Raw genomic sequence first — 27,966 nt, forward strand, 5'->3', positions numbered from 1 at the left:
TGCTGAGTGTCAAGGTAAAAAAACCAATCCAAGACTGTGGCTTGAGGTCTTTTTACTATGAGGATGGGAACTTGGGGACAGGAGTATTTTTCATAGCTTTCAAGAGTTAAAGGGAGTATTGAGGAAGGTCTAGCCACAGGGGTTAGCAACATACAGCATGTGGTGGGCCCAGCACCATTTATTTCTGGCCTTCAAGTGAACAGCTACATTTTAGATGATGATAAAAGTGCCTATAGAATATCCTCCAATTTGCCTCTTTTTAACCAACTTCAACTTTTAACTTTTAAAATTTTGCCAGCAAAGCTTGAAATTTACAATCTAAGGTTTCACAGAAAACGTTTGCTGGCCTCTGATCTAACATATTTCCTCAGGATTCTTCTACAAACGGGAAAGCCTGGAAAGGTGAGAAAATTTACCCAATGTCACATGGTTGGGTGAATATTCTGGAGAGCTGGGATTACATCCTTATTCTCAGATTCCTGGCCCAGCTATCTTAGATGACATTGAACACAGCTAAAACGACTCAACTGCTTCTTGCTAAAACAGAATGGATAACTAAGGAATTACATCTATTTTTCAATTATGGCAAATGAATGATCCAAAGAGACAACATATTTTACTTAAGTATGGGTGATCTCTGTGGTTCAATGAGAAGAGCTCTTGTGTATATGGGACAGTGTGCAAGGCTTTGGTTTTCCAGCACAGCATGCCAGGACCTGCTGACGCCCCAGAGACTTCCATCACCCTAGAAGGAATGGTGAGAAGGCTGGGGACCCAGTGTCTTGCAGCAAACAGAATTCTTGGTAGAGACACGCTGCAGGGGAAACAGACTTCCCACAGGAAGCTCGTTCCCTTCGGGAATCATGTTCTGATTTTAAAGTTGAATTCATTAAATAAGGAATGACTCACTCCGGGGCTAGTTCTAATTACTCATTTGCTTACAGTCTGTGTTAAGAGTGACGGTCTTAGTGGAAGCGATTCAGCAGCAGAGCTTCCCAAATCATTCCTCCTGCTCAGGTGAGCATTTTGCTGCCCCACTTAATAGTAATTAATTGCTTCAAAGGACTTGGCTAGGGTGAAAAAATCAGTCAGTCAAGTGTCCTAGGAAGTAGTCTAGTCATAGTCCTTGAGGGCTGGGATTTGAGCCAGAGGAGAGCGTTGTGTGACCAGCTGTGACAGCCAGAGTGTGGTCTGCGGAGGGAAGACATTTTGCTTGGCACTTCGATAAATAAACACTCACCACTTCCCTAAGAAACTACAGGAGGGGAAAGGTGAAAATATTACTAAACCGATTGTTGCTAGAAAGCAGAAGCTAGAATGTTCTGAGTGTTAGATGCATGGCGTTCTATTTTCTTGCATTTTTGTCAGTGGGTTGGTAGTGAGTGTTAAGTAGATGTTCTTTGCAATCCCCAAGCTTATAATTGAGACAGGATCTCAGAGCCTCTCCCTCCTTCTCCTCCCTTCTCTTGAGATCCAGTGCCACTGAAATGGGAGAAAGTGTTGGGCAGTGTGTGCTGGTTACCATTCTTTTAGGCAGACTCTTTATAATAGATCTGAGGCAGTACAGGCAAGGTTCAGAGAAGAGGCTGTGTTCAGCTGGCTCAAGACTGGGTCTTGGGATTATACACTCAGTGCCATAAACAGGAGTGCAGTCTCCTTCCTGGTTTGGCAGATGGTGAATTGGAGGTCCTAGAACTGTGGCTTCCAGAGCAGGGTACATACAGTGATCCACTGGGGTGCAGGAAGAAATTATTCAGACTTCTACTGATACTTTATTTTTATCACCTCTTTACAAAGTTTCTATTGTATAGGTTTTATAATGTGCATAATATACAATGACAGATAAACATGTATCTAATTTATAAATAAATATGCAGTTATTTGTATGTACAAACATTTTTTCCCCAAAAGAAGATTTGGAAACGGCTGCTCTAGATCTTGAAGATGAGTCTACCAAAACGAAAAGGGGGGCGGGGGATGTGTTTTTGAAACTCTGAAATCTCTGTTCATGCCAAAGCCCTAGATTCCAAAATAGATGTGAGAACTGTCTGCTCTAGTTACGGTGGTGACATGCCATTTTACATGCTTTTGGTCTATCACTCCGGTAAACCAGGGTGAGTCACCCAAACACAATCAGGGCTTTTGCCAAGCTATTGGGTAGGTGCTGTGTCACTCTCATTTAAGCATTGTAGGGTGGCCCCTAAGTCCCCAATATACACAGGTGCCAGACTGCACTTGAGTGGACTCTGAATACAATATTAATGGGGATTCTCTGGTGGCAAGAAGAGCATTGGACAGAGAATGAGAGGGCCAAGCTTTGTTCATTTGATAAACGTTTACTTCTTTTCTGGCACATGCTGGACATTGATACCACCTAGATCTTATTTTCTCTTCTGTAACACAAGATAAGATTATTTCTGAGTTTCTTCTTCACTCTGATTGTTCTTTAATAATTCTTTCTCCAGATTGCTGCTGTTCTTATTTACATGGTTTTAGATCATTGTTCATTGCTTTTGAAAGCAAAAGGGATAGCCATCTTCTTTTTTGCTTTTTATTCTATGAAAGATGGTTTTATTTAACTTTAAAAATTTTTTAAATTTAATTTTAAGTTCCAGGATACACGTACAGAACGTGCAGGTTTGTTACATAGGTAAACGTGTACCATGGTTGTTTGCTACACCTATCACCTTATTACCTCACCTAGGTATTAAGCCCTATATTCATTAGCTATTTATCTTGATGCTCTCCATCCCCACATCCCCTGCTGACAGGCCCCAGTGTGTGATGTCCCCCTTCCTGTGTCCATGTGTTCTCATTGTTCAACTCCCACTTATAAGTGAGAACATTCGGTGTGTGGTTTTCTGTTCCCAGGTTAGTTTTCTGAAGTTAATGGCTTCCAGCTCCCTCCATGTCCCTGCAAAGGACATGATCTTGTTCTTTTTTACGGCTGCATAGTATTTCATGGTGTATATGTACCACATTTTCTTTATCCAGTCTTTCATTGATGGGGATTTGGGTTGATTCCATGTCTTTGCTATTGTGCATAGTGCCACAACCAACACACGCTTGCTTGTATCTTTATAATAGAATGATTTAGATTCCTTTGGATATATACCCAGTAATGAGATTGCTGGGTCAAATGGTATCATCATCTTTTTTAATGTGGTAACTGAAACACAAAGAATGGGGAACAATGATATTTAAATGCAAGGTTTAACTTTTTTCCTAAAAGAGCCCTCACTTTAGAGGCATCCAATTGGGAACTTTTAAAATCTTCATATTGCCACATCAACATTAGAAATGTGATAATGGACAGATGCTTTGAGTGAAAGAGAAATAAATAGGGTTGTCAGAATGACTCACTTGATAATCGGAACATAGGCTGGAAATTTTGTTATTAAAGAAAGGGGTATCCATATTTAAAAAATAGAGCATCCTTTGTGATCTGTGGTCTTCTCAGTACCTGCCTAGCCCCTTGGCCTAGCTGAACAAATTGGCCCCTAAATACAGGCTTGGCCCCACCCCAGCTCTAGGACCAATTGTACCCTTACTGGGGAGGGAACTGAGAAGCCCAAGCCCAGCCCTCTTTATGGGCCCTTAGTCTGCTCTCTCTGTTGCTCTGCCCTGCTCTCTGGCTCTCATGCCCACCTTCTTCCCTTTCCTGAGTCCCTGCCTTAGTCCCTGCCCCCACCCCCAGCACTCTGCTCCCCCAGGACCTTGACGGCCCTTGTTCCTGGGGCTAGACCATACTTCTGACTCTGACCCTGTGGCTGGGGATGTGCCCCTGCTTGCTGATTGACAGTCTGCCTGGGTCATCCTTCATGTCTTATGTCCCCTGGGGCCATGTTCTGTTTCCAGAACAGGCTGTTTGTTAACAATTTGCCTAAATAGTAGAGTCAGACTTGTAAATGCTTGCCTTTCCCTTCAAACTTCTCCCATTGCCCAGTGGTCATAAGATACTGAATTGTCAAATCCATCTGCAAAATCCTATTTAACCTTTTCAGTATAACCCAGATGTATTTCCACGGCCACCCAAGCCATGTGCAGCCCCTCCTCTCTGTCTACTGGATGCTGCGGTCATTGCCTGAGGGGTTCTCTGCTTCCACTCCTATCCCCCTCCTCCCATACATATTTTCCATACAGTAGCCAGGGGATTATTTTGGTAAGTGGAGCTCAGATCTAGTGATGTTAAAATCTCAGCTCCTTCCTCTGGCCTGTGAAGCCCTACTTGCTTTGTCTCCTGCCCACCCTTCAGACTGTTTCCCACTCTCCCTTGAATAGGCTCAGCTCATGGCAATCTCAAGGACCTTTGCAAGAGCTGTTTCCCCCACCCAGGAGGGTCTTTTCTCTGGTCTTTGTATGGCTATTTCTTTTCTTTAAGTTTTAGCTCAAATTTCAGCTCCTTGAAAGGTCTTCCCTGAGTGCCTAATTCTGAGTAATTCCTCCAATCTACCTGTTTGCTCCCTCTCATGCTATCACCCTGTTTTATTTTCTTCAGAGCATCTGATGCTATCAAACACTTTCTCACTTATTTGATTATCTTCCTGTTTGTTAACCGCTTTCCCTAATTAAAACACCAGCTCCAAAAGAGCAAGGACTTTACCTTGTTTCTCTCACTATCCCCAGCATTTAGGGATGTTCTGGTACAACAAAGTAAGAGCTAAACTAATATTTGCTGAATTAAGGAACAAATGAACGAATGAATGGATGGATTCTAAATGCAACCAGGACAACATTTATTTATATAAAATAAAGCATACCAGTAGAATATTCTCCTGGGATTAGGGTTTGCCAGAAGTCAAGCATGCTGTTTTGTTTTGTTTTTTAGTGTGAAATCAAAAGCAACGCTAGGCCAAGGTGATGGCTCATGCCTATACTCCTAGCACTTTGGGAGGCCGAGGCAGGAGTATCACTTGAGTTCAGGAGTTTGAGACCAGCCTGGGCAGCATGGCAAAACCTGTCTCTACCAAAAATAAAATTGCCAAGGGTAATGGCAGGTGCCTGTAGGCCCAGCTACTCAAGAGGCTGAGGTGGAAGGATCACTTGGGCCTGGGAATTTGAGGCTACAGTGAGCCATGATCATACCACTACACTTCAGCCTGGGCATCAGAGTGAGACTCCATCTCTTAAAAAAATACCATAGTCACTGTAAAAATTCGGAAAGTACAAAAACACAAATAATCATACCACTACACTTCAGCCTGGGCATCAGAGTGAGAGTCCATCTCTTAAAAAAATTACCATAGTGACTGTAGAAAATTCGGAAAGTACAAAAACACAAATAAAATTAAAAAACCACCTGATATTCAAACTGTTATAAATGTGTAGAATCCATCTATACATTATCGACAATTTTTATAATTTTAACAAAAATATAATGGAGATGCTATTTTATAATCTGCTTTTTCACTTCACAACTTAACATGAATATTTACCATGATGTTAAATATTCTTCTATAATTTTATATTCAGTAGACATATAATATTCTACCACATAAATATACAAAAATATTTCTTACCATCTATCCTCCACATATCTCACCAAACTGTATATGACAATATCTCTCATTGTAGCCCTGCAAAAACTTTAAAAAAATGTTTGATATAACACTTTAAAAAAATGTTTGATAATTTGGCCGGGTGCAGTGACTCACATCTGTAATCCCAGCACTTTTGGGCAGGCCAACTGAGGTCAGGAGTTCAAGACCAGCTTGACTAACATGGTGAAAGCCCATCTCTACTGAAAACACAAAAATTCGCCGGGCATGGTGGTGGGTGCCTGTAATCCCAGCTACTTGGGAGGTTGAGGCATGAGAATCGCTTGAACCTGGGAGGTGGAGGTTGCAGTGAGCTGAGATCACACCATTGCACTGTAGCCTGGGCAACAAGAGCGAAACTCCGTCTCAGCATATATATATATATATATTTTTGATATAAAAAATATATATATTTGATAATTTGAAAGACAAAACCTACAGTGGTTGGCAACTTGTTTTGCATGTAGTGACCATTTGCTCTTCTCTTTTTGAGTCACAGCTAGATGCAAGAGAGAGATGCCCTTGGCTAGGGAGTCGGGTGGAAGGATCGGGTTCTGCTACCTCTAGCTTCTTGATTACATGGCAGCAACACAAGGAGCCTACAGTTCCAGAAGAGCCTGGATTTTTCCACAGGGAGACACAGATGCCCTGTTTATTAATACCATCTGCAGAGCTGTTGAGAAATGGAGAACAAAATTAAAGCTTCATTTATTTATGTAATATAATGTAATTTCCTTTACTCAGAGAAAAATGTTTTATCTTTAATTGTGACTTATGTCTGGAATTAATGAAATAATAAAGCAAAAGTGATGGAGAAACAAATTCATCCTGTATGGGGACAAAGGAAGTAGACTCTTGCTTGAGAGTATTACGCAGAAACCAAAAGAGGGTGTTCTAATTGGAGTCAGCAAGTTCAGTGTTGTCATCCATTTATCCTCCAGGAAACCTTGGGAGACTACACTGGCATCTGATAAAACTTCACCATCAATAGATTACCTTGATGTATCCAAGTCATGGAACATCAGGGAACTCTTAAGCCCTAGGTTCAACCAAGATAAAGGAAGAAACACTTTGTTATATGGATGGAAGAATCTGAGTTATAGGTAGCCTTGGTCAGTGAGATAGTTTAATTAGCCAATAATTGCACCTCGGATAAACCTCATTGGCTACAATACTGCCACTGTGCAAAGCTGAGATAGTTTAAATTATACTACAGGAGAATTCCTCATGCATGTTTCTGAAGAATGCATTATAGTTGTGAAATTCCCTGTCTGGTCTCTATGGGAGCTTTCAGCTGGTTTCATCCATGGATAGCTATGGAAGGTTTCCCTTCGTGTTACTCCCACCCCTATAGTTGGAGTAAACCATAGGTATTCAGGCCCTAGTTTTATTCATCAGAGTTTGGCGTACCATAGGCTGTTGAGTATAAGGGTGTTTCTTATAGTAGGTAAATCAGAGAGCAGATGGACAATTATCTTGCTGCACAATCTATGGGTTGCTTGTTGTGTAATGATGTTCACAGTATATGGTGCTTGATCCTTAGAGGTTGGGGGTCCCTTACCTCACCATCTCCTCTACTTGTAGCTTCTTCACTTTTCCCTTCAGATTATTTTGTCCCATCTGTAGGTCAGGGAGGAGATCTTTCTGCCTTGGAGCAATGACTTGTGAAATTAGTGATCAGCTATTCATGGTCATTGTTTTATTTTTGGGTGGGCTAGTTTTTCTGCCTAGGCTGGGGATCATTAGAAGGCCTTCAGAAATTTTGTAAGCACAGGTGGAAGGAGAAGTTCATTGATCAGTATTTCAAAATACGATTTTTGTTCTTCATTTGTATTTGGAGAGAAACAAGGCAGAGAAATGGAGAGAAGGAAGTCAGGATCCCAGGCTTAGTGTTTTCACAGAGTAAAGTGATTCTGACCTCCTCTCCGTGATCCTGACCTCCAGCTGGGTCCCATGCTACTGCTCTGTGCTTTCGGCTGCTTATTGGACATCTCCACCTGGAGGGCACATAACAGTTCACATTTAACACATCAAGCTTAATGTGTTTACAACTCCACTCATGACTTCTTCTGTCTTCAAAACCCAGTCTCAAACCTGCTCCTGCTGACTTGGTTGGTGACATCACTATGTACACAACTGTCCCAGCCAGAGGCCCGGAAGCCACCCTTGCCTTGTTACCCTTCCCCACACTCCATGTCTACTCAGCCACCAGAGTCCTGTGAATTCCATCTCAGAAGAAGTCCTAACCACCTGTGCCCTGCTATCCCCTCTTCTTGTCTTTCTTGGAACATTGCAACATCTTTCTTCTTGATCTCCCTGTAGCCCATCCCCTGAACTCTTGCTACAGTCTTTGCTGGAAGTAGTTTCTGGAACCTGCCAGTTGACTGCATGGAGAGTCCAATCCCATACAGTGGGGCCAATGGTTCCTCACACACTGGCCTCCACCCTCCTCTCCAGCCTTAGTTCCCTCGAAGGCCTTTTGTCTCGCCTGGACCCTCTAATCCTCCTCTCTCAGACAAAGCTTCTCCTTCCAGCACCTCCTGTCTGTGCCAATTCCTTCCTTCTCGTGCTGGTTCCCTCTGGCTATTCTTTTTTCTTTTCCTTGCTGCACCAAGTAAATTGATACTGATTTCTCATGTGGCTCCTCCTTTATGACATATTTCTTGGCTCTTGACATGACGTGGCATTAATAGTTTTCTCCTCTGTTTATTTCTTTCTCAGGGTGCTTAAAACACCTCTTTCTAACTATCGGTTTAAATGTCCAGCCTAAGTGGTGCCCTGCCCTTGGGGACTGCTGAATAAGAGACAGATGACTGAAGGGAGAGGACTCAATCTAGCTGACTCTTCTGGTCCTGACCTGAAGACCTAAGATTAAATATAAGTCCTGAGTTGTGGAGTAAAACACAAAATCCAGAGTTCTAATTTGCTTCCACTGAAAACTCATAATAAGTACTATGCATATTTATAATGCATCAGGCTTTTTATATCATTTAAAAAGAACAAATGGGCCATGCATGATGGCTCATGCCTGTAATCCTTACTGCTTTTGGAGGCTGAGGTGGGAAGATCCCTGAGGCTAAGAGTTCAAGACCAGCTCGGGAAACCTAGTGAGAAACTGTCTCTATAAAAAAATTTTTTAAATTATCCAAATGTGATGGTGTGTACTTGTTGTCCTAGTTGCTTGGCAGACTGAGGCAGGAGGATCACTTTGAAGCCCAGGAGGTCAAGGCTGCAGTGAGCTATGGATGGGCCACTGGACTCCAGCCTGGGTGACAGAGCAAGACCCCATCTCAAAAACAAACAAAACAAAACAAAACACAACAACAACAAAAAAAACCCAAGTGACTTTTTTTGTATTTTTTGCTCTAATTTTATTTTAAAATACATTTAAATGTTATCCTATTGGAACAGAATATGATGATTTTAGACACTTTGTGCATAAATCTCACAGTCAATTTCTTGGAGAGGGGTGAGGAACTGTATGCATTTTTTATAACATAGGAGCAAGTGACTTAACAAGAGTAACTGTCTTGAGTCACAAGCATGCTTTTTGACTTTCCTTACCTAAGTTAACTGACTGCTTTGCATGATGTGCTCTTTCCCGTTTATAAATAAGTTGGACAGTCAGGAAAATACAAGGAAGTAACTCATGGTGAGGAGGTCTTAGAGAGACTGAGAATAGTGGTGATGAAGAGAGCCCAGCTGTGCTGCTTGAACTATACTCTGTCTGCAACTGTATTCTCCAGAGGATTTTTATTGACCTTTCCCCTAACTGTACAAGTTGATGCTGGGCCCCAGAGACCAGTGATCTCAGCTTACAGGCAGGAAACATTCAGTCTGATAGGGGAAATCATAAGAGGAACAGTGTCCAGTATGCCAAAGCATCTTATGCATTTCCAGGGTTTTTTTCATGTAAGTTACCATAATTTGATATTCATGACCATTTCTTTGAATTGGATAGAACAGATACTGTTGTCTCACTTTCCAAACAAGGAAATTAAATTATACAGATGGTTGATTACCTGGCCATATGGTCCTGTCTCTCAGTGATGTTGGAAACAGCTTCCCATTCTTTTTACTATATCCCCCTGCTATCACAACTATATTATTAAAATTATTGTTTATGTATTTTATTAAATTCATACAATCTTTAAAATGCCCTGTGAGGTATCTGTTAGTCCCAAGGACTCTTTATAATGGATACTTAATGTCTAACCTGATTACAAAGAACATTTAATGAATGTAATAATATTTCATTATCTTTCCACTTGGAGTTAGCAGTTAGCTACAATTTCAGTGAATCTCTAAAACTATTTTAACTAACGACTGACTCCACTATACTTGTCAAGTCTGTTAGTTACTGATGTAGATAAATTGCATGATATTGATGATGATATAATTATAGTTAGTATTTATTAAATGCCTATTCCATGTCAGGACCCCAATCATGTAAGCACCCGGTATCCTCACTATTTTGCAGATAGAAAATTGTGTTCAGCAGGCTTCTGTAGGTTTCCCAAGGTAATAGGCATGACCAGGTTAACTCCTCACAATACTGCTATTATTGGAGAGGAGCAACTCGTAATAGTATGTTAAGACATATGGTTGACAGAAGGAAGAGAATTCAGGCTATTTAAAATCCTCATGGTCTTCTTCTTGAGCAGTTAAAAGAAACAACAACAAAAAAATGACCATGTGTTGAAAAAAAATCACTAACATTTACTGAGTAAATTGCCGTGCAAGGCACTGATCTGAGAATGCCATGTGTATTAACTTGATTAATCCTCATAACCACCCGTGGAGGTACACCTGCTTTTACATCTGTAAAATGAAAGCTTTTGTTACAGATGTGGAAACTGAGGCTCAGAGATGATAAACGATGCAGCCAGGATTGGAACCCAAGAACTGCTCTAGAGTCTGTGCTTTAAATCTTGCCTTCTAAAATTGCTTACTAGGTTCTGGTTCACAGGAACCAGCTCTATGTGAGGCATCCGATAGGTGTCTCTCATTTCCTTGTCATAACAACCATGAGAGGAGTTGTTGTCTCCCTTTTATAGTCAAAGCACCAGGACTCCAAGTTATCCAGTAACTTCCAGCCACTCACAAAGTAGAGGCAAGTTTGTCGCCTTTCCCTGGATCTGTGTCAGGTGGTTTGTGCAGGAGCAGCCATGGAATTCAGGCCCATGAACAGTTCTTATCACTGAACACCGTTCTACTTCTTTGGTTTCAGGCTGACTTAGGAAGCAGTGTTTCTGACAACTCATTATGGAAAATCGATTCACATCTTCTGCTTTCTTTGGCCTCTTGTCACTGCCCAGACATGCATTCCCAATTCTCAAACAAACAAATGAATTGAAACAGGAACAGTATTCAAGGGCATCCAAATGTTGTGCTACTGATACTGTTCAGTGGCGCACAGTGGCCCGAACCAGAACAGTGCTCACTGTGCAGGATCCTGCAGAATCTTTGGCTTGGTTCCATATTCCCCGCTCTCTTTTCTTGTTCCTCTTGAAAGGTAGCCACCCCTGTGGGCAGAGTCAGACAAGGTACAGAGAAATGGCTGAGACAATATAGAATGCTTGTCTTGCTAGCTTATCTTTCTCCATGAAAGGAGAAGATCCATAAAAGAACAAGAGTAAAGGAATCTACTTATGATCTCTGAAAAGAAGCATAGAGAGTGAGAGCAGGTTTAAGAGAGGGAAGAGTGAAAAACATGTGAAATGTTAAATATTATGACGGGTGATAGTTAAAATAGTAATAATACTTTTGTTTGTTTTTTGAGACGGAAGTCTCACTCCGTCTCCCAGACTAGAGTGCAGTAGTGCGATCTTGACTCGCTGCAACCTCCGCCTCCCAGGTTTATGTGATTCTCCTGCCTCAGCCTCCCGAGTACCTGGGATTACATGTGCCCACCACCACGCCCGCTAATATTTTTGTATCTTTAGTAGAGATGGGGTTTCACCATGTTGGCCAGGCTGGTTTTGAACTCCTGACCTCAAGTGGTCTGCCAGCCTCGACCTCCCAAAGTTCATAATACTTTTAAAATGAAAGGTAGAAAGGAGGCATTTGAAACAATGGTGAGATGTTAAGCTTGAGAATTATGGAGAATGACTGTCCTGATAGAAAAGAACAGAAATAAAGTATGGTGATAGTTTTGTTTCTGGTTTTTTACTTGTTTTCTGTTTTGTTTTTGGAAAGTCTTTTTTGGAAAAACCTTTTGGAAGGTCTGTTTGTTTCAAGTGAGCTGTCAGGTCATATGTTGTTTTAACATGATGATAAACATAAAGATTTATCTATATTGCTTCCAGACTGGCCAAAGGGAGATTTCCTCAGTGTTGAACCCTGGTCTACTGCCATGCAAATGAGCCCCCATTAATCTATGAAATTCATCATGTGTTACTGCAAAGTAGCGATTTATCACGAACAGTGATGTTCAGATTCGTTCTTCAGTGTCCTGAAGATTTTTAGTAGCTCTTCAAGAACCACTGCTGGAGACTAGTGAGGGAGGTGTAATGGGTACTACTCCTGGGCCCCACCTTTGCATCAGTCTGTCTGTTTTATACCTGGGGATTCTGCTCAGAATCATATCATCGGGGGGATTGCAAAGGATTGAAGATTTTGAGAACTTTTAGGGATATTTTCCTTTCAAGCTTCAGGGTTGAAAATTAACTAACTCCTGTGAGTGTAGGAACTCCTGTGCCACACTGAAAGCTGCTCACCCAGGAGAGGGGAGTGGGAGGCCCATTGAGGTCCCTGGAAATGGCCTGCCCCACCTCAGACTGCAGTGCACGGCTGGCAACACCCTTTTTCCCTTCTGGGATTTACTGCCTGGTCTGACATTTTTCCTGTGTGCAGTTTTACATAGTCGACACCACACTGTTTACTGAAAGATGCTTTTTTCATTTAGGAGTATATTGCAAGCATTTTCTCACATCATTAAATTCTTCTAAACATGAATTTTAATGTCTGTGCAATATTTCATCATCTGTATTTAACCATTTTCCCACTGGAAATATAGATTGACTTAAAAAACATTTTTGGCTATCATAAATGATACTCTGATGAACATCTTTGTCTAAAGATTTTTGTCAACATTTCTGATTATTTTCTCAGGGTTAATTCTTAAAAGTGGAATTTCTGGTTCAAAGAATACCACAGCTATAAAACTCCATATATTTTGCTAATTTTCTTTCCAGAAATGCTAAATCAATTTTATATTGATGTGTAACAACATAGAATTTCAATTCCTGCTCTAAATAAACCTTTGTTTCATAGGGGATTATTAGAAAATCATCTTTTGGTGACAGATATTTGAAGTAGAAGAATGTGTTCAGGTGTGTTGAAATTGTGTGAGGAATATTTTTTCTTCTCATCGTTTTCATGAAAAAGATGAGGAAAAAAACGTAAGAGCAAAGAAATATAACTTTAAGATGAATGAGGGGGCAGTTACTAATCCGTTGAAATTTTTTCAAATACAGCATGTCTTTAAAAAAATGAAAACAGTTTGCATTCCTGAGCACTTCCCCTGGGATGCAAGCACATTTTATACCTTAGATGTACGAGTGCAGGACTTTCAAAGTACTAAGAGTCCGAATGTAGTGGTTGCGTGGCACCTGCATTTAAAACACAAACTTTAGTCAGCCGATATTAATTGGAAGCCTAGATTCAAATCATGGCTTTGCCACCTACTAACTTCGTGATTGTGGTCAGGTCAGTTACTCTTTCTAAGTTGTTTCCTTATCTGTAAAGTGAGGAAAATATTAGCATTGTTATGAGATGGAGATAAGGCATGTGAGGAATTCAGTGCTTTGAAAAGAGCTGAGCTGACCATAACAGCAGCCATATGTAGCTACTGAACACTTGAAATGGGGCTGGTTCGAATTGAGATGTGCTATACATGTGCAGTGTGCAACACACACTAAGTCCAAGGGCTTAGTCCCAAAAAAGAATGCAAACTCTTTATTAATAAGAGTTGATTGATTATTAATAAATGTCAATATCATTACATGTTGAGATACTATTTGGATATCTCGATTTCAAATAAGACACATTATTAAACTTAATTATAATACATTTATTTTGCTTTTTAAATGCTTTATTTCCCTCTTTGAAGTGGCTTGTGTTTTAATTTTATTGGACAGTACTGCTCTGGAATATAATAAAGGCTGAAAGAGCAATTTTTAGAAGAAAAGGTGGGTTATTTCTCCATTATGGAATTATCCAGTTAGCATCTTATCTTTTGGGGGCATTTGATTCTTAGGAAACTATGAGGCATTTGGACAGGGTCCTCTGTATTGGTCCGGATGGTTTAGAAAGGCTGGAGTAGGGATGATGCATAATCTTTCATTGTTTGTTAGAGGGGTGAGTGGAGAGTTTAAAAATAGCGTCCCCTCCCTCCTCCCCTCCCAATGCTGATCCCTCATGAGTTATTTCTGTTGGCCGCATTAGGAACCTGACATTTGATTCATTCAGTGGGTCCTGCCTAGGTCCTTTAAAACAGAATGGAACGTTAGGGAAAGGCTGCCCTGGGCCATGACAGGCTGAGGAGACCAAGGGGATTGGAATAACCAGTATGGCAAAATGCTTGGTCAAGATCCAGACTCGACGAAGCCTCCAGTTGCACATGGTGAACCACTGCAACAGTAATGTGTTTGTTCGTCTGTTGAGACTCGGCTCCAAGGTCACAGCTCGGAACACTGGTATGTGTGGTGCCCTGGGCTGTCATCCTGTGCCTGAAGTGTGCGGGCTTCCAGCTTCCTGCTCACTGCTGGTGGACAGAAGCCCAGGGTGAATTTGGTGTCAGAGATTTTTGATAAGGGTGAGAAGAGAGGGAGGAAGGGAGAAAAGCAGAGATAAGTGGGAAGGAGGGTGAGCAAGCCAGTGCAAAGGGGAAACAGGAGGGTGTGTTCCCTTGTTCAAAAAAAATGATACAAAGTTGTCATAAATACAAATTACCCCCTAGTCAACAGTGAGTCAAGGGGGAGGGAGGCAGTGGTGGTGTGTACCTCCAAATTGTTCCCTAACGTGAGAAGATGAAGGAGAAGGCAGAATGGATGATCACAACACGCTCCCCCTCCTTTCATCGTTGAAAGGGTCAGATCTCACATCTGCTTGCTTGCTTGCTGGGGTGAGGCAGAGTGCCACTTTATCCTCAAGGCATAGCTTTACTCAAAATATCAGTCAAAGAATTGGAACTGACCTTCTGACAATTTCCTTTTCATTGTAAATGTATTTTGTTATTGTATGGTCCTTGAGGGAAATAGGAATTGAAATAGGAACTTAAAAAGTTAGAGCTTACAGCAAGAAAAAAGCTGTGGCTATATGTGTACATGTGGTTTTTACCAATTGATTAAAACGAAGTACACCCTGGGAAACGTCTGCAATTGGCTGTATCTCATGCACATGTGTGGAACTGACTTCTAAGTGAATTGGGATGAAATTGATTATATTTGTATAATGACATAAGTAATACATGATGTGTTCTTGTTAGAAAAGAATTTTTAAAAGAACAAATATATAGATGCTTTCCGTTAATACTCCCAATAGTTGATCTATGAATATTGCCACGTGGGATATAGGATTTTTTTTTTTACAAATGGGATTGTTCAAGATACAGTATTGCAGAATTAGTTTTCTTACTTTATCATATGCCTTGAAGGACTTTCCATATCCATACATATTAATATACATCCTTTTTAGAAATGGCTGGATAATATTAGGTAATATAAAGATATAATAACTCAGTTATTTAATTAAATTATTGTTGGAAATGGTTATGTCTCATCTTTTGGCTGTAACAGATGGTAGTGCAATGCATATGTATACAGAGGCATTTCTCTTTAATAGATGCTTCAAAGTGTAATTGTTAGGTTGAAGGATATACAAATTGTAACTTTTAATGGAAATGGGCAAATTATCCTCTAAAAGTAAATATTAACAAGGTGAGTATGAGCTTGTGTATTCCCCCACGTAATCACTCACCCTGATATGGCCAGTTTCTTAAAAGTTTTGCAAAATGATTGAAAGGAAAATATGATTTCATTATTTTAATTTGCATATCCCTTTTTATCAGTGAAGAGGAGGATATTTTCAAATAATTGTCTATTTTCATTTCTTCTTCTGAGAATTGCCTGTTTGTTTACTTAGTACATTTCTGTTGTGTTTTTGTCCTTTCCTTATGGATTGTAGTATTTCTTTTTTAATCTGAGTATGAATCCTTTATATTTTACAAATGTTAATGTTTTTTCTCCTAATTGGTTCTTGGCTTTCAACTTTTACTTAATGTTAACTTTATGACACAGGCACTGTTTTTTTTTTTTTTTTGAGACGGAGTCGCGCTCTGTCACCCCTGCTGGAGTGCAGTGGCACAATCTCCACTCGCTGCAAGTTCTGCCTCCCGGGTTCATGCCATTCTCCTGCCTCAGCCTCCCAAGCAGCTGGGATTACAGATGCCTGCCACCACGCCCGGCTAATTTTCTGTATTTTTAGTAGAGATGAGGTTTCACCGTGTTAGCCAGGAGGGTCTCGATCTCCTGACCTCGTGATCCGTCCGTCTCGGCCTCCCATAGTGCTGGGATTACAGGCGTGAGCCACCGCACCCGGCCAACACAGGCACTTTTTATATGCACAGAGAACTTCTGTGTGTGCAGACTATTTACTTTTTGTATATTTTAGGTTTCATTTTTTTAAAGTTAGTTTTCCCCATGCCAAGATTATAAAAGTGTTTCCTGTTTTTATTCTTCATAATTAATGCATTTACCTGAACTATATGAAATTGCTGATAATAACGGCTTATGACCTTCAAAATTGGCAATTTCACGTAGTATCTATTTTTTTTTTTTAGTTGAACATTTTACCTTCTTAGGAATTTTTACATGTGCATGATACGGTATAGGGATATACCTTTCCCCCACCAACAATTGGTTAGCAACTTTTTGCAAAACTTTTTCGTAAACAAATTTTCCATTATATTAAAGTGTATATTTCTGAATTATATCTTTTGTTATTCCTGCTCAATTACTATACAGTATAGTTTTAATATCAGGTAGGTCAAGTTTCTCCTGCATTGCTTTTTTTTTTTTTGAGGAAGTTGTACTTTTAGAGAGATTTTAGGTTCACAGTAAAATTAAAAGGAAGGCACGGAAATTTTCCACATATGGGAAGTTTCCCTCACATATGCTCAGCCTCTCCCATCATCAACATCCCAAACAAGAGAAGTACAGTTTTTACACTTGATGAGCCTGAACTGAGACATCATGACTATCCAAAGCTGATAGTTTGCATTAGGGTTCACCTTGGTGTTGTACATTCTGTGGGTTTGAACAAATGTTGAATGGCATGTATCCACCCGTATGGTATCATACATAGTAGTTTGACTGCCCTGAAAGTTCTGTGTTCCACCTATTTATCTCTCTCTTCCCCGAATTCCTGGCAACCACTGGTCTTTTTATGATCTTTGTAATTTTCCTTTTTCAGAATGTCAATTAGTTGGAATCATACAATATGCAGCCTTTTCAGACTGGCTTCTTTCACTTAATAATATGCATGTAAGGTTCCTCTATAGCTTTTCATGGCACTTCTTAGCACCGAATAATATTCCCTTGTCTGGATGTGCTCACTGATTTATTATCCAGAAGTTTTTGATTATTCATGTGTACATTTACCATTTGTCTTTTTTGAAAGTGTGTTGGGATTTCTACTGAAATTGCATCAAATTTTAGATTAATGAGAGGAGAGTTGAATTTTCAATGTATCAAGGCCCCCCATTCAGGAATGTTATTATGTTTTTCTATTTATTGAGATTTTCTTTTATACTGCTTTGGTATATTTTAACATTGTCCTCATACAAGTTTTTCAGACTTCTTGTTATGGATATTCCTGGATATATATGGCTATTTAAATTTGTGCATTTGGCTATTTTGAATGATACTTTCCATTATCATTTTTTATATTGTCTCTGCTGTATGCAGTAAACCGCCTGCTTTACTATGTTGATCTTGCATTCCAACACCTTTTTAAACTCTTATTTATTGTCCTGTTTCATTTTCATCTCTTTTCTATGTAGATAATTCTATTATCTGGAACTAGAGTTTTGTGCCTTATTTTCTAATATTTACACTTCTTATTCTTTGTCTTCATCATATTGCACTATCTGGGGCCAGTACTGATGTGTGGTGATAATTCTTTGTAACATTCCTGACTTTGGTGGGAATTCTTCCAATATTTTGCTATTATAAATGTTTGCCATGACATGTAGTGATTTCTACAATTTTCTAGTAGATATTTCAAGTCCCTGCCTTTCAGGAGATAAAATTTTAATGGAAAAACCCATAATAAATCTGCAGCACAGTGTAATGACTGACTGTGAAGATAAAGAGATCCACAAGACGGTATGACAGCTGCATCAGTTAGGATGCCATCATCAGCAAGTAATGAGGAATTCTAATTAGCACTGGTTTAAATAAGGTGATTTATTATCCAAGACAAGTCCAGAGTCAGAGAGGATTCCAGGGTTGAGAACCAGTTTCATTTTATCTCTACACTGCTCTTCTCAGTCAGCCAAGCTTCCCCTCACGCAGTTGCTGTCAGCACCATAGGACGGCTGCCAGTTTCTGCTGTTTCTTTCAGTTACAACAATGTCAAGAGATAAGGAGTCTGTACCTTTCCAGGATAATCTTCTTAGAAGTAAAACCCTTTCTCTAAAATCCATCCCCTCAGGCCCCCTCCCCCTACCTCTCTTCTTCTCCCCTTCGATTTTTATTTTCAGGTTTGGCCCATATGCCCATTTTAAAATGAAATGTGACCAAGAGACTGGAATTACCATGACTGGCTTAGACTAATCATTTGGAGAGAAATGGGCCATAAGGAGTCAACCATGAAAAGTACCAGATAATTAGCATATATCTCAGTCTGGGAGTAGGGGATAGGAGAGCCTTCCCAGAGGACATAACACACAGGGTCTTAGAGGATGAGTAAGAGCAATCTGGGTGCAGAGGACACTCCAGGAAGAGGTAGCAGTCTGTGCAAAGACACAGAGGCATGACATAGCATGACACATATGGGAACCCTCAATAGATGGGCATGGAGGTAGCATATGTGGTAGATAGAGCTTTTTGTACTAGGCTAAAAAGTTTAATATTTAATCTGAAAGACATGAGAAACCTTTTAACAAGAGGATTGATATAAATAATTAGGCATTTAAAAATGATTGTTCTGGAAACAACTTACAAGGAGCTAGACTGAAATCAAGGAAACCAGTTAGGAAGCCATTGCTATCATCCAGTTAAGAAGTGTTAAGAGTGGAGAGGCAGGGATAGCTTTGAAAATGAAGACGGTGGCAGAGTTTGCAGAAGTTAATGACAGATGTCAGCAGTGAGTGAGAAGAAGTAGTTTTGGCCAATCCTTGGGTTGCTGATATAAGAGACTGAAGAAAAGATGGTGCCATTTACAGCATAGTGAGTGGTGCAAGAGGGAAAGAGGTGAGAGGGAGGTGATGCATTTGGGTTTGGATGTATTGAAGTTGATGTTCCTATGTAGAGTTTCCTGGTAAATCTCGTTGGAGGGTTTTGAGTTGAGATGGACCAGAGATTTATCAACACGGATTTCCAAATTAAGTTATGTTCTATGTATTTTCTGATGGCTGTTTGTATTTCTGTGGGGTCAGTGGTGATATCCCCCTTACCATTTCAGATTGTGTTTATTTGACTCTTCTATTTTTTCTTCTTTATTAGTCTAGCTAGCAGCCTGTCTAGTTTATTAATTTTTTTTCTAAAATTCAGCATCTAGATTTGTTGACTTTTTGAATTTTTTTGTGTGTGTGTGTGTGTGTGTGTGTGCGCGCCTCTCCTTCAGTTCTTCTCTGGTCTTGGTTATTTCTTGTCTTCTGCTAGCTTTCAGGTTTGTTTGCTCTTGGTTCTCTAGTTCTTTTAGTTGAGATGTTACATTGTTAAATTGAGATCTTTCTAGCTTTTTGATGTGGGCGTTATAAATTTCCTGCTTAATGCTGTTTTAGCTGTATCCCAGAGATTCTGGTACATTGTCTCTTTGTTCTCATTAGTTTCAAAGAACTTCTTGATTTCTGCCTTCATTTCATTATTTACCCAAGAGGCTTTCAGTAATGGATTGTTCAATTTCCATGTAGTTGTGTGGTTTTGAATGTATTTCTTAATTTTGAGTTTTAATTTGATTGCACTGTGGGCTGACAGACTTACAATTTCAGTTCTTTTGCATTTCTTGGGGAGTGTTTTACTTCCAATTATGTGATCAATTTTAGAGTAAGTCTCATGTAGCAATGAGAATATATCTTCTTTTTAATTTAGGTGGAGAGTTCTGTAGATATCTACCATGTCCACTTGATCTGAAGCTGAGTTCAGGTCTTGAATATCTTTGTTAATTTTCTGTCTCCATAATCTATCTAATATTGTCAATGGAGTGTTAAAAATCTCCCACTATTATTGTGTGGAGTCTAAGTCTCTTTGTAGGTCTCTAAGCACTTGTTTTATGAATCTGGGTGCTCCTGTATTGGGTGCATATATATTTAGGATAGTTAGCTCTTCCTGTTGAACTCTTTATCATTATGTAATGACCTCCTTTGTCTTTTTTTATCTTTGTTGGTTTAAAACACTGTTTTGTCAGAATCTAGGATTGCAACCCCTGGTTTTTTTCTGTTTTCCATTTGCTTAGTACGTTTTCCTTGATCCCTTTATTTTGAGCCTATGTGTGTCTTGGACATGAGACGGGTCTCTTGAAGACAGCATACTGATGGGTCTTGGCTCTTTACCCAGTTTGCCATTCAGTTTCTTTTACTTGGGGCATTTAGCCCATTTACATTTAAGGTTAATATTGTTATGTGTGAATTTGATCCTGTCATGATGCTAGTTGGTTATTTTGCAGACTTGTTTATGTGGTTGATTCATAGTGTCACCAGTCTGTGTGGTTCAGTGTGTCTTTGTAGTGGCTGGAAATGGTTTTTCCTTTCCATATTTCGTACTTCCTTCAGGAGCTCTTACAAGGCTTGTACAGTGGTGACAAATTCCCCCAGCATTTGGTTTTCTGAAAAGAATCTTGTTTTTCCTTCACTTATGAAGCTTACTTTGGCCAAAGATGAAATTCCGGGTTGGAAGTTCTTTTCTTTAAGAATGTTGAATATTGGCCCCAATCTCTTCTTGCTTGTAGGGTTTCTGCTGAGCTGCTGTTAGTCTGATGAGTTTCCCTTTGTAGGTGACCTGGCCTTTCTCTCTGGTTGCCCTTAACATTTCTTCTTTCATTTTGAACTTGGAGAATCTGATGATTATATGTCTTGGGGATGACCTTCTTGTGGAATAACTTACTGGAGTTCTCATTTCCTGAGTTTGAATGTTGGCAGGTCTCGCTAGGTTGGGGAAGTTCTCCTGGATGATATCCTGAAGTATATTTTCTAACTTGGTTCCATTCCCCCTGTATCTTTCAGGTACCTCAATCAGAATCAGGCATAGGTTCAGTCTCTTTACATAATTGCATATTTCTCAGAGGTTTTATTCATTATTTTTTATTCTTTTTACTCTACTCTTGTCTGCCTGTCTTATTTCAGAAAGATAGTCTTCAAGCTCTAAGATTCTTTTCTCAACTTGGTCTATTCTGTTATTGATACCTGTGATTTCATTGTGAAGTTCTCAGGTTGTGTTTTTCAGCTCCATCAGGTCTGTTATGTTCCTCTCTAACGTGGCTAGTCTGGCTCTCAGCCCCTGTATTGTATCATTGTGATTCTTAGCTTCTTTGCATTGGGTTAGAACATACTCCTTTAGCTCAGTGATGTTCATTATTACTCACCTTCTGAAGCCTACTTCTGTCAATTCATCCATCTTAGCCTTAGCCCAGTTCTGTGTCCTTGCTAGAGAAGTACTGCTGTCATTTGGATTAGAAGAGGCATTATGTTTTTTTCAGTTCTCAGTGTTTTTGCATTGATTCTTTTCATCTTTGTAGGCTTATCTATCTTTGATCTTTGTGGTTGCTGACCTTTGAATGAAGTTTTTGTGGGGTCTTTTTTGTTGATGTTGCTGTTTTCTGTTTGTTTGTTTTACTTTTAACAGTCAGGCCACTCTACTCTAGGGCTGCTGCAGTTTGCTGGGGCTCTGCTTCAGACTCCAGTTACCTTAGTTTCTTCTATTCCTGTAGGTATCACCAGTGAAGGCCATGAAACAGCAAAGATGGCAGCCAGGTTCTTCCACTGGAAGCTCCATCCCAGGGGTGTACTGACTTGTTGCTGGCCTGCATGCACCTGTAGGAGATGGCTGGAGACTCCTGTTGTGAGGTCCCACTCAGTCCAGAGGACTAGGATCACAGACCCACTCAAAGAAGCAGTCTGACTGCTTTTTGGTAGAACATGTGTGCTGCATTGGTGGGGACCCTTTCTCATTCAGACTGCCTCTATTTCCAGAGCAGGCAGGCTGGAACAGCTGAGTTGACCAAACCACAAAAATGGTGGCTGCCCCTTCCCCTGGGAGCTCCATCTCAGGGAGAGATCAAAACCGTGGCTGGAATGGGTGAAGCCCCCATGAGGAGTCCTATCCAGTGAGAAATGGATTGGGGTCCCACTTAAGGAAGCTCTCTGGCCACAATCTGGCAAGGCAGCTGTGCTGCACTGTGGGGTACCCTACCTCTTTCGGTCTGTCTCTGTTCTCCACAGCCAGCAGGCTGGAGCAACTGAGTTGACTAAGCTGCATAGATGGTGGCCATCCTTTTCTCCAGGAACTTGGACCCATCTCAGGCAGACTCCAACATACTGCTGTTAGCTGACTGGGATTCCAAGCCAGTGGGTCTTAACTTATGAGGTGCTGTGGAAGTGGGGCCCACAGAATGAGGCTACCTGGGTCCCTGGATTCAATTGCCTTCCTGGGGATATGTACAGATGGATTTCCTGCCTTGCCAGGGATCCTGGGCCAGAGTATGTAAAACTCCTGGGTCTCTGTGTGTGTCTGAGTGGCTGCTCTGCCAAGACTCCACACAGCTCTGTGTATCAGACCCAAGGCCCTGGTGGCCTGGGCTCACAAGGGGATCTCCTGATCTGTAGGTTGCAAAGATCTAAAGGAGAAGTGTGGTTTCTTGGGTGGGGTTGCACAGTCACTCACCACTTCCCTTGGCTGGGGATGGGGGTATCTTTGCTTCTGTGCCTCTTCCAGGTGGGCCGTCAGCCCCTCTTCTGCTTTTCTTTATTCTCCATGGGTTGAGCTGTTTGCCCAGTCAGTCCCAGTGCAAGAAACTGGGTATCTCAGTTGAAGGTGCTGCATTTACTAGCCCCTATTTATTCATCTCCATGAGTGCCGCAGACTACAGCTGCCTCTAATCGGCCATCTTGGGTCCCAGCATTCTGAGTACCTGTTTTCAATTCTTTGGAGTATGTACCTGGGATTGATATTGCTGGGTCAACTGGTAACTCTATGTTTGATTTTTCTGGGGAACTATGAATTTTTTTCCCACAATGGCCATAACCATTTATAGTTTTATTGGCAATATGCAGAGTTCTAATGTCTTCACATCCTCACCAACACTTGTTATTTTCAGTTTTAAAAAAAATTGTTGCCATTTGAGTAGGCATAAGGTGGCATCTTATGGTAGTTTTGACTTGCATTTCCCTAATGATTAATGATGTTAAACATACTGTCATGTGCTTGTTGACCTTTAGTACATTTCTTGTATTTTTATGGTATTTTTTATTTGGACTTCTCAGTGCTATCAGACTAGAGCTATCATGAAATATCTGTTGATTTTTGTATAACAAAACCAGTAAGTCATGCCTGTACACCTTGAAGAGAGAAAAATCACGTAACAGATTTGTTAAAATCTGGTTTATGGTTCCCTAAATGCACCTGGCTGCCATTTTGGTTGTATGGTAGATCCATCCTGGGTGACACTTCTTTGATGCTAACTTTATTTCCCACTATGGATCCAAGACTCAAAATTGGCAAAGTTAGCCCTAGGTCTGACCATAGATAACTCGATTTCCCATCAGTAAAATGAGGCATTGAGAAATACCTCTTTCTCAATAAACATAAAAAAAGTTCTTACCCTTTGATTAAGCAATTTCCCTTCTAGCATCTATCTATAGCAAATGAACCGAAACAAAAGGAGAAAAAAAGCTTTGTATGTAAAGATGTCTCTTGTAGCGTTTTCTCTTTACAACTGCAAAGCAATCTAAATGTTTGACAATAGGCAACTAATTTATTGCATAACTAAATAAAAAATGTGTCATCTTTTATAAATAATACCAATGGGAATTTGTTTAAACATAGAAAATGTTTATGTTAAAATTTTAAATGCAAGGAGCATGATTTAAGCTTGGGTATAAAATATGATTGCAAATATATAAAACTAGAACACAAAATTGTGTCTAGAATGAAGTCTAGAAAACAACACATCAGAAAAGTAAAGAGATTGTCATTGAATGACAGATTCTGTGGTTTTACTATGATATTATATTGGATGATAGTGTTGACCTCTAAAAAAATCACTGCTCATAATTATAATCATGATTTATTGTCATTTTACTCAAGCAAACATGACCACAGTTGGAGGTTTGCAGATCAAAATTGCACACCTAAATGTTGTAAATATTGCCAACCCTTTGAGAAGTGTTGGTTAGTTTGAGTTTAGCATATTGACCTTTGAATTTATGGTACAGGGTCTTTTACTATAATAGGATTTTGTTAAAAGTTAGGATACCATGGAATAATTTCGTAGATTGCTTGAATCCCATTCGTTTTTTTTTTTTTTCTGTTTCTTCCTGCAGATTTTTGTGGGAAAATCTGAAATTTTAAATTTAGAAAAAAAAATATCTCTTTACAGGTGTTCCATTGCCTAAAGAGGACAACATTTCTGCTCCCTTGATCTCCAGCTCCCCAATGAAGGCAGCCCGGGAGTATGAAGATCCCCCTAGTGAAGAGGAAGATAAAATAAAAGAAGAACCTTTAACCATCTCTGAACTAGTGTACAACCCAAGTGCCAGCCTGCTCCCCACTCCTGTGGACGACGATGAGATTGACATGCTCTTTGACTGTCCTTCCAGGCTTGAGTTGGAAAGAGAAGACACAGATTCATTTGAGGATCTGGAAGCAGATGAAAACGCCTTTCTGATTGCTGAAGAAGAGGAGCTGAAGGAGGCTCGCCGTGCTTTGTCATGGAGCTATGACATTCTGACTGGCCATATTCGGGTGAACCCACTGGTCAAGAGTTTTTCCAGGCTCCTTGTGGTGGGCCTGGGACTGCTGCTCTTTGTATTTCCCCTGCTCCTCCTCCTTTTGGAGTCAGGTATTGATCTCTCCTTCTTATGCGAAATCCGCCAGACACCAGAGTTTGAGCAGTTTCACTATGAATACTACTGTCCCCTCAAGGAGTGGGTGGCTGGGAAAGTCCACCTCATCCTCTACATGCTGGGTTGCTCATGAAGTTAATCTCTCACATGACTAAGGGCTATATTCAATGCTAGTGATTTTTTTTTCAGCAAATGCCTGGTTCTGAAGGGTCACGGGGCTGTCAACAGGTGTTCCTTACTTATAATTGATTATTCAAACCTTTAAGTTAGCTTTCCATAATTCACTGCACTTAAATACGTTTAAATCAAATACAGTTATTTTAGTTACAGGTTAGGAAGATGGTCTTTAACCAAAAATATGTTTATTTTTTATTATATTGTAGACATACCCTTTATCTATTATATCATAATACATGATACATTGGACTGAATTAGATTTTCCAGTTTCTAATAGTTGGCACCATTATAAGCTATAAGGTTCAGAATCAGAATTTTAGTGAAAACCCAAGAGAAAGTTGTTGAATATAATCCTTAGTGAAAACAGTGTCCTCTAACCAATGCCTATACAACTAAATTTATGCTGGGTTTTTGGTTTTTGTTTTTTTAAAAATATTTTTATGTGTTCAAACTATTTTGGTAAATTTTTAGCAAAAAAAAAAAAAGAAGCCTCCTGGAGTTATTTACATGTACAGATTGTAAGACTAGTGCACAAATGGTGTATCAGAAATTTTTTAATGTTTTGGCGCTACTTTTTTTTAAAAATATTTTTGGCTGAACAATACCATAATTTGTTATGATCTGCATATGAGATAGAAAATGGGTAGAAAGACACTATAGTAAGTAGGCTGCTAAAACAGAGGATGGAACTGGAGAATGTAGAAACTGAGAGCATCAAGTGGACACAGGGTGGTCCATTTTTCAAAGTATTTGGACAAGAGGACTTGTTATTTTCATTTGTATTCTGTCCATATATTTTGGCTGGAGAAGCAGATGTTTTAAAAAGAAAGTGAGAGTTTAAAGGAGAAAAGGTAAAAGATGTGCTAGTCAGTTGCATATCAGTGTACATTAACCCAAGAGTGAAGGCAATTAGTAACTGGAGAAAAGGAAAGTGGCAAAAATGAGTTCTGGTGAGGCTGGCAGGCAAATGGTGGCAGGCGAGTGGTCTATTTTATGAAAGTGATGGTGATGCCAGCGTTCGATGATGTGAAGAGCAGTGCACTCGCTGTCCGAGTTAACATGAACATGTTTAAGTGGATCTAAATAAAAGTGGAGAAAATTTAAGGTAAATATTTTGATCCCTCATGCCATTTGTTGTGATTCTGTAGAAGAAACTTCAAAAGTGTGTTTGTATGTGAGTGTGCGTGTGCGTGTGCGTGTGTGTGTGAGAGAGAGAGAGAATGAATGGCTTTTTGATACATGTCCGTGATCATCCTTTGTGGTGGTCATTATACTCCCTTCCTTTCCCAGTTGTTTTAAAATCTGATTTCCATAGAGAAACTGGAGAGGCCTCATGAGATGACATACCAATTCAGCCTGGGTAAAGTAGTGACATGGCCCTAACCAGACTGTAGAGGGGACCAATGCTCTAGTACCTTCCTTGATACCATTAAATCCATGATGGAAAGGGTTTAATCCAACGATTTAATGGTATCAAGGAAGGTACTAGAGCATTATACCATCAGCAAGGTACTGATGCCTTCCCATGCGACGACCTACTGATATTGTGTTATGTTGGAGAAAGGTAAGAGTCTAGAGCTTATGCCATGGAGCATAGAGCTTCTCCGTGGATTGAAAACATTCCACTGCCTTAATGTACAAAGATACAGGGCCCACTTGTAATCACTCTCTCTAACTAATGACACTCCAACCCTATCATTAGCATGATTTCTAAATTGGGCATTCCATTTCCACTCCTTCAGTGGAGCTCTGAGTGTTTCACTGGACATTTAATTTTGGAAATAAGTTTTGAAATTCAGTTCGTGAAGCCTGCAGTTGAGCAAATGACAATATATATTTGCCATTAAGTTTTAAGGGTTTCCTTTCCTATATGCTTTCAGTGATTTATTTTGCTTTTTAATAAAGATTGTTTACTACCTGAAATTTGATACTGATTTAGAAATATATTTTCTGTGATTGGAATCCTCAACAGTTTATTTTGGAAGCTTGCAGATGGCTAGCTTTGAAATTGAAATTTGTGTTTTTCTCCCTCTTTTCTCATATGATTTCTAAGTCATCCTTTCTGACATCAGGCAACTTCAGTGTAGTCTGCACAAAATAAGTCCCCTTCTGATCATGCGTCATATAATTTTCTCTAAAGTTCTGACTATGACAAATCATCTGACCCTCACTCTTTCAAAATAATATTATATAATATTTTTTAAATTATGGAAATAATATATTTTCCATTGTAAAATGCTTGAAAAATATGATAGGACAAATATCACATGTAATCCAACCATGCAGATTTATATTAAGGAGTAATAAATATATTATTTTAACATTCCCAGCTAACATCTCTTTTCTCTTAGGTGGAAACTTCATTGTTGAATAGAAATGTTTCTAAGTGAAGAAGTTGACAGGATAGGGTCTGCTGAATTTAAACAGCCATCAAAAGTTAAACCGGAATCTTGAAATGCCATTTGCTCAGCATAGAATCAGAGCCTTTTAGAAACATCCATTTAAGTTTTGTTAGAAGATAGTCACCAGTTGCCTGAATTGAATGAGGAAAAGACTGCTTCCGGAGATGGACAGTGTATTATAGAGTGAGATACAGAGTTTAAAGCAAGTGTGTGAGTATATGTATATTCCATATTATCGGTATATGTGTTTATGTATGAATCTGTATATATGTGTGTCTTTGAATGGACACAACATATATGCCTTTCTTGCATAATTGTGCTTATTTTGCCCTAATTGAGGAATTTGTGACATATTATTGGTTCTTTTCCCTGTCAGATACTATGGTGGGTAAAACCCACAGCCTGAAAGGGTTAAATTTTCCACAAATGCCAGTGTGTACATTTGTGGATATAAACAAATATATATAATACACACTTATATGGCAAATACATATACACACACAATCTTGCCTTTAGTGCTAATGCAAGTTGGATCATGAAAACAATGTAGGTAAAGTATGTATTT

General features: G+C 39.7%; 1 protein-coding gene and 1 pseudogene across 2 annotated transcripts in view; one reads left to right on the forward strand and one right to left on the reverse strand.

Annotated features, from left to right (window-relative positions):
- Positions 1–27,966, forward strand: part of FRMD3 (FERM domain containing 3) — a 292,877-nt gene that overhangs the window by 262,915 nt on the left and 1,996 nt on the right. Inside the window, exon 14 of one of the 2 annotated variants that reach the window (XM_073021498.1) lies at positions 24,357–24,818. In XM_073021498.1, the coding sequence (XP_072877599.1) occupies positions 24,357–24,818 (462 nt within the window). Of the gene's footprint in view, positions 1–24,356; positions 25,488–27,966 lie in introns of those variants that run through there. The other variant, XM_007969584.3, reaches the window with a different exon arrangement.
- On the reverse strand, positions 6,649–6,729 carry LOC119624524 (U4 spliceosomal RNA; annotated as a pseudogene).

The sequence above is a fragment of the Chlorocebus sabaeus genome, chromosome 12, assembly GCF_047675955.1.
Source record: "Chlorocebus sabaeus isolate Y175 chromosome 12, mChlSab1.0.hap1, whole genome shotgun sequence".
In the NCBI taxonomy this organism is placed as follows: Eukaryota; Metazoa; Chordata; class Mammalia; order Primates; family Cercopithecidae; genus Chlorocebus; species Chlorocebus sabaeus.